Source organism: Heteronotia binoei, chromosome 21 (genome assembly GCF_032191835.1).
Source record: "Heteronotia binoei isolate CCM8104 ecotype False Entrance Well chromosome 21, APGP_CSIRO_Hbin_v1, whole genome shotgun sequence".
Classification (NCBI taxonomy): domain Eukaryota; kingdom Metazoa; phylum Chordata; class Lepidosauria; order Squamata; family Gekkonidae; genus Heteronotia; species Heteronotia binoei.
This window is the reverse complement of record NC_083243.1, coordinates 7,448,144-7,463,150: the sequence shown is the minus strand read 5'-3', so window position 1 is coordinate 7,463,150 and position 15,007 is coordinate 7,448,144. Positions and strand designations below refer to the sequence as shown.

The following is a 15,007-nucleotide window of genomic DNA, read 5'->3' as shown; positions in this document are numbered from 1 at the left end:
CTTTCTGGAAGTCCAGGTAAACAACATCTATTGGGTCCCATTTGTCCAAATGTTTGTTCACCTCCTCAAAGAAATGTAACAGGTTAGTGAGGCAAGATCTTCCCTTGCAGAACCCATGCTGAGTCTTCCTCAATAACCTGTGTTCATCAATGTGCCTACTCATTCTGTCCTTGATAATGGTTTCTACCAACTTTCCCGGTATTGGAAGTCAGACTGACTGGCCTGTAATTTCCTGATCTCCTCTGGAACCCTTTTCAAAAATGGGGATGACATTTGCTACCTTCCAGTCCTCAGGAATGGAGGCAGATTTCAATGAAAGATTACATATTTTTGTCAGGAGATCCACAAGTTCAACTTTGAGTTCTTTCAGAACTCTTGGATGTACGCCATCCGGACCTGGTGACTTATTAGTTTTTCATTCGTCAATCAATTGTAGGACCTCCTCTCTCGTCACCTCAATCTGACTCAGGTACCCCAGGGCTCTGCTCCTGAAGATGCTGTTTTAATTTGAGAGTCTTTTCATCATATGGAAAATAAACAGGCTGACTGAAAAAAAATCGTATTTCAAAGCTACACCATCTTTTCCTCTAACTCTGCTGCCACCTTGTGGTTACAACACTATTAGAGAATTTTTATTCTGCCTACTCAAGACATGCTCGCCAATTAAAAACAACATTAGAAAAACAAGAGAACCATACAAAAGAAGCAATTAAAAACATAATTCTTGGGCTCAAAAACAGCACGAAATGTTCAGCAGCCTAAAATGTTATTTGTAAAACGGTGCTGACAGATGGTGAGATCCAATCCTGAAAAAGTACTAGCTTCTACCTCCGTTTAGTGTGTTATCTATTGCAACCACAAGTATGCACAGAGTCTGGTACCGTAGGAGAACTTACAAAATTTCTTCAAACCTTGCATCCCGACAGCCGATATTTCAAAGGCCGCAAACAGGACATACTTTTTATTCTGCCCTTAGAATAGCATCTATTCAGTTGTCTTTTACATGGAATTCAATCGTCTTTTACACATGGAATTCACTGCCACAGAAGGTGGCGGCGGCTGCAAGCACAGACAGCTTCAAGAGGGGATTGGATAAACATATGGAGCAGAGTCTATCAATGGCTATTAGCCACAGGGTATAGCTGGAACTCTCTGTCTTGGGCAGTGATGCTCTGTATTCTTGGTGCTGGGGAGGGGTGCACAGTGGGAGGCCCCACAGTGTCCTGGCCCCACTGGTGGACCTCCTAATAGCATCTGTTTTTTTGGCCACTGTGTGACACAGAGTGTTGGACTGGATGGGTCATTGGCCTGATCCAACATGGCTTCTCTTATGTCTGGGGAAGTGATGCTGTGTATTCTGGGTGTTTGGGGGGGGCACAGTGGGAGGGCTTCTGGTGTCCTGGCCTCACTGGTGGACCTCCTAATGGCACCTAGGTTTTTTTGCCACTGTGTGGCACAGAGCGTTGGACTGGAAGGGCCTTTGACCTGATCCAACATGGCTTCTCTTATGTTCTTACATGGAGCAGAGGTCCATCAGTGGCTATTAGCCACAGCGCATTGTTGGAACTCTCTGTCTGGGGCAGTGATGCTCTGTATTCTTTGTGTTTGGGGGGGGGCACAGTGGGAGGGATTCTAGTGTCCTGGCCCCATTGGTGGACCTAATAGCACTTGGTTTTTTGGCCACTGTGTGACACAGAGTGTTGGACTGGATGGGTCGTTGGCCTGATCCAACATGGCTTCTCTTGTGTTCTTATGTCTTGGGCAGTGATGCTCTGTATTCTGGGTGTTTGGGGGGGGGGCACAGTGGGAGGGCTTCTGGTGTCCTGGCCCCACTGGTGGACCTCCTAATGGCACCTGGTTTTTTTGGCCACTGTGTGGCACTGAGTGTTGGACTAGATGGGCCACTGGCCTGATCCAACAGGGCTTCTCTTATGTTCTTATGTGGCACAGAGTGTTGGACTGGATGGGTCACTGGCCTGATCCAACATGGCTTCTCTTATGTTCTTTTGTGACACAGAGTGTTGGACTGGATGGGTCACTGGCCTGATCCAACATGGCTTCTCTGATGTTCTTATGTGACACAGAGTGTTGGACTGGAGGGGCCATTGGCCTGATCCAACAGGGCTTCTCTTATGTTCTTATGTGACACAGAGTGTTGGACTGGAGGGACCATTGGCCTGATCCAACAGGGCTTCTCTTATGTTCTTATGTGGCACAGAGTGTTGGACTGGATGGGTCACTGGCCTGATCCAACATGGCTTCTCTTATGTTCTTATGTGGCACAGAGTGTTGGACTGGATGGGTCACTGGCCTGATCCAACAGGACTTCTCTTATGTTCTTATGTGGCACAGAGTGTTGGACTGGATGGGCCTTTGACCTGATCCAACATGGCTTCTCTTATGTTCTAACATGGAGCAGAGGTCCATCAGTGGCTATTAGTCACAGCGCATTGTTGGAACTCTCTGTCTGGGGCAGTGATGCTTGATTCTTGGTGCTGGGTGGGGGGCAGCAGTGGGAAGGCTTCTAGTGTCCTGGCCCCACTGATGGACCTCCTGACGGCACCTGGTTATTTTGGCCACTGTGTGACAGTGTTGGACTAGATGGGCCACCGGCCTGATCCAACAGGGCTTCTCTTATGTTCTTATGTGACACAGAGTGTTGGACTGGATGGGCCACTGGCCTGATCCAACAGGGCTTCTCTTATGTTCTTATGTGGCACAGAGTGTTGGACTGGATGGGTCACTGGCCTGATCCAACATGGCTTCTCTTATGTTCTTATGTGGCACAGAGTGTTGGACTGGATGGGTCACTGGCCTGATCCAACATGGCTTCTCTTATGTTCTTATGTGACATAGAGTGTTGGACTGGATTGGATTGGCCTGATCCTAGCCAGGACAAGGCATTGGCCTGATCCAACATGGCTTCTCTTGTGTTCTTATGTCTGGGGCAGTGATGCTCTGTATTCTTGGTGCTTGGGGGGCAACAGTGGGAGGGCTATTAGTGTCCTGGCCCCACTGATGGACCTCCTAATGGCACCTGGGATTTTTGGCCACTGTGTGATACAGAGTGTTGGACTAGATGGGCCTTTGGCCTGATTCAACATGGCTTCTCTTATGTTCTGATGCGTATTTCCCCCTGCCCACGTCTGCCCATTCTACCCCCTTAAGGTAAATACTGGAGGTGAACTGGGCTGTGGTGGTCCCTTGTGAACGTCATGGTCAAAAGGGGGGAATTTCATCTCTTAGAAATCTGGAATAGTTACCTAATATACTTGCTTTGCCTATATTCGTTATGGACTCTCCATAGTGCCGCCGCGCCATGACAGGCGATGTCGTCGGGCTGGGTATCGTCGGGACAGACTCGCTCTCGGAAACTGAGGTAGGTTCTTTCGTTGGGTTGAGGAAACTTGGCTTCATGTGCTCGTAAGGGAGAGGGTTGGTGGTGTTGTACCAGTGGATCTGGACAGGGGAGATGTTGCTATAGTGCTTCAGGATCAACGGTTCTAGTCTGTAGGCCTGCAAGAAGGAAAGAGCAGGAAGCCTTGGGTGAGACGCAGCCCCCCAGCTTCTCTTTGGCCAGCCATTCTCTGTCTAGACGAGTGAGCACCTCTCTCTTCAGATTCAAACCATTCACTCCTGCAAAACTTTGACTGCTGAAATAAAATGACTGTCTGAAATGCTTCGGGGGAGCTGCGTGCTTAGAAAAAGTTAGACCACGAAACCGATTTTATACTGCGACATAAAGAAACAATTAAATGTACCGGAAACAAAGAATGCCTGAAGGGAGAAACGCTGAAGTATTTGTTTTCTTTGAACAATAAGATTTATAAAACTGCTCTAGCCATAGAGTGGTTTGGAAACCAGAAACATGCGAGAATTCACCACATTTGCCCAAGGCTGCAAAACGCTGAGAACTATTAGAAAGCAGGCGCTTCCAGGATGCTTCGTAGTCAATGGAGCATTGAGGTTCTGGAACCTGACCAAATAGAAGCTTTGGGGCACATTTCAGTTCCCCTACGCTAGAGGGATGCACAGGTCTGAAGTCCCCTTGTGACTCAGTATTTAAATGGCATCAGGCGTGGCTTCATGCTGTTTTATGTCTCTGGAGTGTATTGAAGAAAGCGTATTTCACCAGGTACAAATAATTCCTAAAGAAAACGTGATGAAATGCTTGATGCAGCATTGTCCATCTGATCTAATGCACAATTAGAAAGAGACAGACCCTGGAAGAAGACCAAGACGCAGCTGGGCCACTCTGGAACTGCAAATCCACTTAGGAAGCGCGGTTCTGCAAGCTGGAAGCCTCCACACAGCACTGATTGCTGAGTGCCCGAAACTACCAAGCAAACTCCACCCCCAAACTTTAGAGCACTTTTGGATTCTTCTAAAAGGTTGTGGGGAGGGGGTCAATTAACAAAGTGACTGAACAAATTAATGTACGTTCACCTGTCAGGGCAAAAAATGGAGGATACAAATTTTGTAAATAATCAGCTGTCTCTACTGCAGCAACACTGTTTGTGCCTGCCGTAGAATCATGAGATGATAATGATATTGGATTTATCCCCTGCCCTTCATTCTGCATCTCAGAGTGATCACAATCTACTTTGCCTTCTCCCCCCACAACAGACACCCTGTGAGGTGGGTGGGGCTGAGAGAGCTCTGACAGAAGATGCCCTTTCAAGGACAACCTCTGTGAGAGCTATGGCTGGCCGAGCAGCTGCAAGTGCAGGAGTCGGGAATCAAACCTAGTTCTCCCAGATAAAAGTCCGCGTGCTTAACCACTGCACCAAACTGGCTCTGAAAGTTGGAAGGGACCTCCAGGTTCATCTAGTCCAACCCCCTTTTCAAGGTGGGAAATTTACAAATGCCTCCCTCCCCCCACAATCCCAGTGACCATGCCTGGAAGAAGGCCCTCCAGAATAACATGTCATTTTGGGTGTTACCGTGGGGCTCCCCTCGCAGCTGAGGCCTGCATTCTGACCTGTCCCTTTACATCCATCCCTTTCCTTTTATGTGGCGTCAATTGTGGGCTTTAAAAAGACAGCGCTTTGTCAGGCTGTGCTGCTACGTGTACGCACACACCTCATCCGTGCGGGAACCTCTGACGATCACTGCATTTATTGTCCAATCAGCTGATTTCAGAAACAACTCTCAAGCAAGACCCGAGGCGGAAAATCCCATGGGGGCTTTCGTCCCTCCCGCTGCCAGCATGGGATACAAGCCACGAGGACACCCCCCCCCGGCCGAGCCCCACCTCGACGAAAGGGGACGGCTCTTTGGAAGTCCTCCCCTTCGTTTAGATGTGGCTGCCCGTGGTTTGTGCCTCACGGGTCCAATCCACCTTCCGCTCTGCTGCCACCCTTAAGGGTACCCCCAAGCCCTACCGCAATGAGGGCGCCGCCTCACCTTGCCTCGGGGTAGGGCCGCCTCGGCTCTCGAAGTGAAAGCTTGTGACTGCACTAACACTCACCACTGGATCTGTTGGATGAAAAATGTTTAGCAACCGGTTACAAAGAGTTCGGGGCAGAATGTGATCTTGACTTCCACCGTTTCCTGGACGGATGCCGCGCAAGGCCAAAAACACTGCTAATGGAGATCCCATACAGAAGAAATTCTCAACCTACGGAGACATTTCAGTCGGCATTAACAGGCGGAGAAGACGGCGGCTTGCCAGCACATGCTGGTTGCTTCCCCCTCAACCTCCCCCCCCCCCCGGCCCTCTTTTGGCTGCGATCTCACGACCTTGAGTCAGACATTTCAAATGGAGGAAAACCACGGGGCAATAAGGAGTCACCTTTCTCCCTTTTGACGGCAAGTGGCATACGGAAACGAGCCCCCGGCATGGATGGTAAGATTGCTAAGGATGCCCCGAGAAGCGCACCCTGAAGAGGCGACTCCGTGAGAGGCTGGGAGGGAAAGGGGACTCGGGAGGGTGGCCGGGTTTGTCTCCAGCAGAAGACGGAGACCGGAGTCCAGTGGCACATCTTAGGCACCAACCAGATTTTCAGGGCTTGGGTTTCCAAGAGTCAAAGCCCCCTTTTGTCAGAGCGTTGGCTCTTGAAAGCTCATTCCCCCACCGCGGCCAGATTAAACCCTGTGGAGGCCCCCTAGGCCAGGGGTGACCAACGGTAGCTCTCCAGATGCTTTTTTTTTTGCCTACAATTCCCATCAGCCCCAGCCAGCATGGCTGATGGCTGGGGCTGATGGGAGTTGTAGGCAAAAAAACATCTGGAGGGCTATCGTTGGCCACCCCTGCCCTCGACAGACAAAATCTCAGGGGCCCCCTCACAAATCTCAGAGTCGGAGAGGCTGCCCTGCTGCCTGTGGCACCTTCTCGAAAGCCCCTTTGACAAAGCTCCAGGGGAGAGGCAGGGAGAGGCACCAGGCAAGTCGGGTAAAGAGCTGCTCAGTCGATGGCTGCGTGTGCAGGCTGGGAGGGCTGCAAGCAGGGGGGAACCTGGGGGGGAAAGCCGGCCGGGGCCCCTAAAGACATGCGGGCCCATAGGTCAGTGCCTACTTGGCCTAATGGTTAATCCGGCCCTGCTCCCCACCCCCACCCAATGTTGTTGCTCTCTAAGGTGCGAGGGGACTCCAATCTAGCTGTGTGACTCTGCAGGGTTTCTGCTCAGCCGTGAGCGCACGGGAAGTTAAGAAGCTTGTGACTGTTGCTTAATTAAAGAAAGTGCTTCACTGCTTGTTGCCCCCCCCCCCCCCACCCCGGTTTGACATAAACTGTCAAGGAAGCAGAAAAGCAAGTTGTATAAAAACAGCAGTGAATGAATATAGTAGCAGAAGAAGCTGGTTTGCAAAGAATCCAACCGCAAGCCCACAGCCCCTGAACCTTTTTGAGCCTGTGGGCGCCTCTGGAGTTCTGACAAAGCTTGGAGGGGGGGGGGGTTGCTGCCACACGGTGGCCACCACAGGAAGAGGAGTCAGCCACAACATGGCAGCCACAGCTTCCCTTCAATCATGCAGCCAAAATCTTTGTGCTGCAGGGGCAGGCGCTGCCAATAAATTCACCCAGCCATTTAGAAGCCTTGCTGGAAAAAGGGCCCCACTTTGCCCCGCCCACAGTCTAAAAACATTAGTCGGGCGCCGGATAAGGTCTCAGGGGCTGCCATGTGCCCACGGGCACCACTTTGGTGACCCCGGCACTTGTCTATCCAGCCCTGCACTGCCTACTCCACCTGGCAGCGGCTCTCCAAGGTCTCAAGCAGACAGGCCGCCCCCCCCCCCCCAAGTCCTTCTGTCTGCTCGCCTTTCCCCGGAGGTTCCAGGGCCTGAGTCTCAGACCTTATGCGTGTGCTTTATCGCCAACAACCCCGTTCTCTCTGGCACTTCAAGGGGCACAGACAGAGACGGCTTCCACAGAGATGTTTTCTACCCTTTCGCTTCCAGATCAAAGTGATGTGTTGGGGGGCGGGACACCCAGATGACATCATGCTCTAATCCCCCCTTCCCTGTCCCTTCCAAACCTGCTTGCCTCCAATCATTTTCGGAAGACCAGACAAGCTTATCGCACTGTGTGGATGTGGCACTGTGCGTTTTCCAAGGTGCGACTGACACCATTTCCCTTCCCGCTAGCCCCACGGGGGCCACCATTTCCCCCAACGTACCACTGGGGGGGAGGGGCACTTAAAATTATTATCGCTGCAGCATTACAACAGCCGCCGATGCTACAGAGCGTTACAGCCATCGCCAGTTTTTAGGAAGTCTTCAAAACGCCCCTCCCAGCTGCGTGATGGGAAGAAATGGAGATAAAATGAAGGCTGATGAAGCAGAAGTGTGCAGAAAACTCTCGTGTGGAAGCTCTGTTGCCAATACGAATGGCTCTGCACTTGCAGTGGCAACGTGCGCAGAGAACACCCTCCTCACGTGCATGCAGCCTCAGTGCAGCCAGCAGCAATGCTGAGGACATGCAAGCAGCGCCCGTTGGCTACCTTGCTTGGTTCAAGACCAGGCGACCCTTCCCAACTGTGTGTTCCCCTCTATTCACTCTCTTGGGTGTTTCCCTAACGTTGGGGGTGGGGGTGGGGAACAACAGTGGAAGCTGGAAAACCGCTGCAACCTCTGGAAGGGCACCACTTGTGTGAAAGCCCCTTTCTGTAGTCAATCCTACCTTGAATTTTAAGGCAGGTGGTTTGGATATGGTGGATGTCCTCAGCCCATGCAACCTCTCTTCTATTTCTTTCAATCTAGGGAAGGAAAAACCAGTGGCATGAACTCTTGGTTGGGAAAAGTTCATCAAAGGGCCAAACTAGATGCTTTCTTGAAGGGCCAGACCAGAGGAATGAGCCCACATGACGGGACTGGTGGGATATGAAAATTTTAATAAATAAAAAAGAAATGGGGTGGGAGCAGCTGCATGTATTTGTTTGGATGTCAAGTTGGCCTAATTTTTTTTTCAATGCACGAAAGGGGCATTCAGATGTGAGGAGTCAAACCCACCCCTGGTTTCACATCTGAGTGCTTTAAGAACATAAGAACACAAGAGAAGCCATGTTGGATCAGGCCAATGGCCCATCCAATCCAGCACTCTGTGTCACACAGTGGCCAAAAAACCCAAGTGCCATCAGGAGACCCATCAGTGGGTCCAGGACACTAGAAGCCCTCCCACTGTGCACCCCCCCACCCAAGCACCAAGAATACAGACCATCACTGCCCCAGACAGAGAGATCCAACAATAAGCTGTGGCTAATAGCCACCGATGGACCTCTGCTCCATATGCTTATCCATTCCCTTCTTGAAGCTGTCTATGCTTGTAGCCTCTACCACCTCCTGTGGCAGTGAATTCCATGTGTTAATCACCCTTTGGGTGAAGAAGGGCTTCCTTTTACCCGTTCTAACCCAACTGCTCAGCAATTTCATTGAGTGCCCATGAGTTCTTGTACTGTGAGAAAGGGAGAAAAGTACTTCTTTCTCTACTTTCTCCATCCCATGCATAATCTTGTCAACCTCTATCATGTCACCCCACAGTCAACGTTTCTCTAAGTTAAAGAGCCCCAAGCGTTTTAACCTTTTTTCATAGGGGAAGTGTTCCAGCCCTTGAATCATTCTAGTTGCCCTTTTCTGCACTTTTTCCAATGCTATAATATCTTCTTTGAGGTGCAGTGACCAGAATTGTACACAGTACTCCAAATGAGACTGCACCATCGATTTATACAGGGGCATCAGGCTGATTTGTTTTCAATTCCCTTCCTTCAAGAAAGCAATAATTCCCAGCATGCTGTTGGCCTTTGCTGCTCTAAGCGTTTTCTTCCCCGGCTAGCTCAGCACTGCAGCCAGGTGAGGAGAAAAGCGGTGAAAGCAATGGAACTTCTAAGCTCAGCCCTCTGAGCTGTGCTGTATAGAATATTATACATTTGTGAAGTTTACTTAAACCAGTGTAGTGGAGATGAATTGTCTAACGGAAGTATGCTTCTTTCTCTACAGCTTGTGCGGAATGCTTTCATTATTCTATTGTGGCTTGCAAGTTGGAGCAAGGTGTGTAGCACTGATACTCCAATTGACAGCCTGTCTTCTCTCTCCTTCTACCTTACTCACATTTTGAATTTATTAAGACAGTTACTTCTTCCCCACTTATAACTAGAACACTCCACAAGGTGGCTAAAATTTAATGAGAATTCCCAGCCATTAAAATCAGTTAATGCACATCAGAAAAATCCCAAGATTAACCTCAGGAGAAAAAAAAAATCTGCAAGAGGAAGCAGTTGAACAAAACTGAAAGCAACTTAAAAGCAGAGAAGCGCCAGCCAGGAAATCTAGCTGAGGAATACAGATTTGATTTGGTGCCTAAACCAGGACTTACTTCTCTGTGAGTTTAGGAGCAAACACCTCAAATTTGAGAGCCGGATCCATGTTTCTGCTTTCAGGGTTTCCTACTTTAAATTATAACGTTTTTCTAATTGTTGCTGCAATACAGAATCGTAGCTTTTTTTCCTCAATGCTTTATTAATGCTGTGACAAAGGCACTGTGGTCTATAAAGACAGAGGAGCTCCTAGCTGTTATCCCCACAACAAAAGCTAGCCTCTAAATTTAAATTAATTTATTCTCTCAGATTGTTCATAATTTAATAATATCTATCTATCTATCTATCTATCTATCTATCTATCTATCTATCTATCTATCTATCTATCTATCTATCTATCTATCTATCTATCTCCCTCCCTCCCTCCCTCCCTCTTATACGGCTATTGCCTTAAGCAGAAGTTAGAATCAAACATTATTTTAAAACACCTTACTTTAATAATAGTCCTTAGAAGGCACCATTTAATTGCATGTTGGGAGCCAGCAGAGAAGGCAACTGATTAAGAAATTAATCCACTGGGAATTAATTCATAATGATAAGAAGTACATGCATATATTATGCATGATGATAAATGAGCTTTGGACTGCTGAGGGTTACTGAAAGACGCCACAACAAAAGCAATGCCCAAAATACTAGGTGCCAGGGCAAACTGTCACCGGGGGAGGGGGGGGGTGTCAAGCCCAAGCTGAAATGCCATCAGAGATGGAACAAGGGGAGTGTCCAGCCCACACTTCCCTGCTTCCAATGGAGCCTCCCGCGGCCAGAAACTCTGACAGAGGCTCTGCTCAGAGAAACCCGACTTCTGATGCCAGCTGGTGGCCACCTGAGACAGGAGTTCTACAGAGCATCCTCTACGCACCTGAACACCAGTGCCTACACTTTGGCTTTTCGGAGCCCAGGATTGGAATGAAGTGGCTATTAATTAATATCCACTTTTAATTAAGTGGATATTAATTTATATGTGCTTTTTATAATTTAATACTTTTTTCCTTCGCCATCTCTACTTGCTTATGGCCTGGGTTGCCTGCTGCCGCTGCCTTTTAGTTGTCGTTTGCATTTGGGTAAATCCATGACAATACTACACATCAGCATTTACTGACTTCATTAAAGGGTTTATCATTTGCAGGACATGTAGAGAATTATGATTAAAAACGTGTTTGAAATGGATTTTTCTAAAATCCCAGAGTGGACTAAACCATACCGAAGTACTGTACGCTGTGCTAGTGGGATACAGCGCCTCTTTCTATGTAGGGAAAGTCCAAGACTAAAAAAAACCCACTAGGACACCCTCCCTGGGCAACTTTCCATTGATGCCGGGGGTGGAAAGTGCTGTCAAGTCACAGCAAACTCATGGCGACCCCAGGAGGTTATCAAGGCAAGAGATGTCCAGAGGTGGCTTGCGTAGGCCTGCCACTGTGTAGCAATTCTGGGTTTCCCTGGTGATCTCCTGTCCAAGTACTAATCAGAGCTGGTCCTGCTTATTTTCTGAGATCGGATGAGATTGGGCTAGCCTGCGCCACCCAATATCAGGTCAGATGTTAACATAAGAACATCAGAAAAGCCATGTTGGATCAGGCCAATGGCCCCTCCAGTCCAACACTCTGTGTCACATAAGAACATAAGAGAAGCCATGTTGGATCAGGCCAATGGCCCCTCCAGTCCAACACTCTGTGTCACATAAGAACATCAGAGAAGCCATGTTGGATCAGGCCAATGGTCCCTCCAGTCCAACACTCTGTGTCACATAAGAACATAAGAGAAGCCCTGTTGGATCAGGCCAATGGCCCCTCCAGTCCAACACTCTGTGTCACATAAGAACATCAGAGAAGCCATGTTGGATCAGGCCAATGGCCCCTCCAGTCCCACACTCTGTGTCACACAATGGCCAAAAAACCCAGGTGCCATCAGGAGGTCCACCAGTGGGGCCAGGACACTAGAAGCCCTCCCACTATGCCCCTCCAAGCACCAAGAATACAGAGCATCACTGCCCCAGACATAAGAGAAGCCATGTTGGATCAGGCCAATGGCCCCTCCAGTCCAACACTCTGTGACACACAGTGGCCAAAAACCCCAAGTGCCATCAGGAGGTCCACCAGTGGGGTTAGAAGCCCTCCCACTGTGCCCCCCGCCAAGCACCAAGAATACAGAGCATCACTGCTCTGTATGTTCAGAGGTGTTTTGCCTTTGTCTGCAACTGTGTAGCAACCCCGGACTTTCTTTGGTGGTCTCCCATCCAAGCGCTAACAGGGCCGATCCTGCTTAGCTGCTTGGATCAGACGAGATCGAGATTGTAGCATCCAGAACTCTGGAAGATACAAGCAAATAACTGCTTCACCAGCAATTCCACCCAGCCTGGAGCTGCTCAGTCCACAACACATCGCATTTTCTCCAATAACGGGAAGAGAAATCCCTTTTACCGCTGCTTGGTTATGTAAAACTCTTCTAGCAAATGCTGCTCCTCATAGCTCATCCAGGTCTCTTCGAGGTCTTCGTACTCCTTCTCAAGCAACTGCTCATACAGTCTGACCGGATTCCACCCGGTCATGATGTCATAGGTGATCACGCATCCCAAGGAGTGCGACACAATTGACACTTTCCCGCCCTTGGCTCTGAAGTCTGGATTCCGCGAACAGAAAAGCGTGTACAAGCGGTTCAACTCCTGCTGAAGGCCTTTCACTAACTGGGGGAGAAAAGCACACACACACGCTGCTTACTTTCTGCATGTTCAATGTCCTACTTACCCTTCATTTCAGTTTCTGTAAGGAACTACTGTATGAATGGGAACATGATGGTGGCTCACTTAAGAACCAACCTTGAACGAGAGACAACCCACGGTCAGGTTTTGTCATTCAGGCGAGGGGAAGAGGAACCAGCCAGGCTTTTTTTTTTAGCAGGAACGCAGCCCCAGCTGGCTAGGCATCAGGTGGTGCGGCCTAAGATGCAAATGAGTTCCTGCTGGGCTTTTTCTACCAAAAAGCCCTATGTGAAACAGGTGACATCATGGGGTGTGGCCTAAGATGCAAATGAGTTCCTGCTGGGCTTTTTTTCTACCAAAAAGCCCTATGTGAAACAGAGGTGACATCATGGGGTGGGGCCTAAGATGCAAATGAGTTCCTGCTGGGCTTTTTTCTACCAAAAAGCCCTATGTGAAACAGGTGACATCTTGGGGTGTGGCCTAAGATGCAAATGAGTTCCTGCTGGGCTTTTTTCTACCAAAAAGCCCTATGTGAAACAGAGGTGACATCATGGGGTGGGGCCTAAGATGCAAATGAGTTCCTGCTGGGCTTTTTTCTACCAAAAAGCCCTATGTGAAACAGAGGTGACATCATGGGGTGTGGCCTAAGATGCAAATGAGTTCCTGCTGGGCTTTTTCTACCAAAAAGCCCCGGAATCAGCAAACTGATTACGTGGTCATGTTAACAAACCACATAATGCATCAAATTCCTGACAGTACGTGTTACCTGCGGACACCAGGGCTCCTGACTTCAGGTTGGGAGATTCTGGGGATGAAGTAGGGCCATAGCTAGGGTTGTTTTAAGGTGGGTTTTTTAAAGGCCTCCTCTCACTAAAACAATCTATGCCTGCCACACCTTCCGTCCCTGCAGCGGCCTCTGCTGCGGCTTAAGAGATGCCCGATAGCATTCCAAATCACGTGGGAGGGCTGGCGGAAGCAGTTGCCCAGCCTCTCTGTGCCACTGAAAGACCCCACCGACCCAAACCAATTACAGCTGAGCATGTTGCAATACAGCAACGACCGTTCTTGAAAAGCGAAGCGTTGTTTAAATCACTTGCATCCCAGCCTTTTGAAAACACGCTCAAGGCACTGAACAATAATGAAAATACATCAAAATAAAATAAGCATGAGCTAGAAAAATATGCCAGTATCCCATCCCCAAATCTTCTACATGCTCATCACCGTAGAACTGTAACAGCAGCTGCTAAGTAGACTTAATTTTGCCAAAACTAATTCTTCACCGTCTCTTTACTGGTGTAAGCTGTTTTAGTAGAGGTCCGTCCAAAAAGCAGGCGCGCTATATATATATATAAAACAAGTAAATAATTTTTGTCCTTAAAATTAAAGAAAGTGGGAATCTGGGAAAACTCTCTCACTGGTGATTACTTTGCTACCTTTTGGCTGTTCCCCCTTAAAACAGAATGCAAAGTGGTGGGATACAGATTACATGCTCTGATTTCTGATCTTAAAGTGCCAAAGAAAGAGTTCCCAGGCAAGGGATACCCATAAGGTTCCTCTCTTGCAAATGGAGAAGCTGGTGTGTTCGAATCTGAGAATGCCGTTTCGCTGCACCCATTTATCTGGGCGTGCTCTGACAATGAGGACGCTGAAGACACACACTTACTTCATCTCTGTAGAGGGGACTTGTGTAGTACATTATGTCCATCGCACTGCTGTTCAGCATATCCCTTAAGCCACGGACTTTATCTGGAGTAATGGAGTCCACAGTATCTGAGGAAAGAAAAGAGACCCGAGTGTGATAAGCTGAGCATGGGAAAGTTTGCAGGTGGTTTAAGATTGAACAATTCAGGAATATATGGGTACGTAAGTGGAAAAGGATCATTCAATCTATGAGTGAAGCGTTCTTCCCGGAAGTGTTGAGTTTTTTTTAAAAAAAGGAAATTTAAGGTCAGTACTGGGTCATCCCACAGTATAACTGCTTTCAAAGTAAGACCAGGTGTTCCCTGGAAGAAAGAAAAATTTCAGGGGGTTGCCAACGAGGGGCAACCTTCCCAGAAAAGAGTACTTGACCACCACTTTTCCCATAAGTGAATGGCTGTTGGGATGTGGGATGAATGAGTCGGGCTAAGAGGCCTTTCCAGTACCTGACATGAATCCCAGAGTTGGAAGGGACCACAGATGCCATCTAGTCCAACCCCCTGCTCAATGCAGATTGGCCTGGAGCACCCCAAACAACGTGTTTGTCCAGCTGCTGCTTGAACTGCTAGTGAGAGGAATTCATCACCTCCCTTCATAGCCCATTTTACTGCTGAGAACAAGTGTTCTCCCCTAAATTTAGGGATTGTTCCAAATGCAAATATTCCAGCTGTGTACCTCTACCAACTTCTAGCTCCAAATCTGCACAGAGCATTTCCCTTGGCCAGATTCAACGCCCTTCTGTCAGCCATTTTATTTGGCAGATTCCAAGGGACTCCCTATTCAAGTAGGTGCTGTCCCTGTAAGA

The 15,007-nt window shown here is 48.6% G+C and overlaps 1 protein-coding gene across 1 annotated transcript in view; it reads right to left on the bottom strand.

The window, feature by feature from the left end:
• DDHD1 (DDHD domain containing 1) overlaps positions 1–15,007 on the bottom strand; it is a 78,088-nt gene that overhangs the window by 13,372 nt on the left and 49,709 nt on the right. Inside the window, exons 7-11 of the mRNA XM_060261280.1 lie at positions 14,168–14,274; positions 12,227–12,489; positions 8,120–8,195; positions 5,471–5,620; positions 3,264–3,516 (exon numbers count right to left, since the gene is read on the bottom strand). Coding sequence (XP_060117263.1) covers positions 3,264–3,516; positions 5,471–5,620; positions 8,120–8,195; positions 12,227–12,489; positions 14,168–14,274 — 849 coding nt within the window. The remainder of the gene's footprint in view (positions 1–3,263; positions 3,517–5,470; positions 5,621–8,119; positions 8,196–12,226; positions 12,490–14,167; positions 14,275–15,007) is intronic.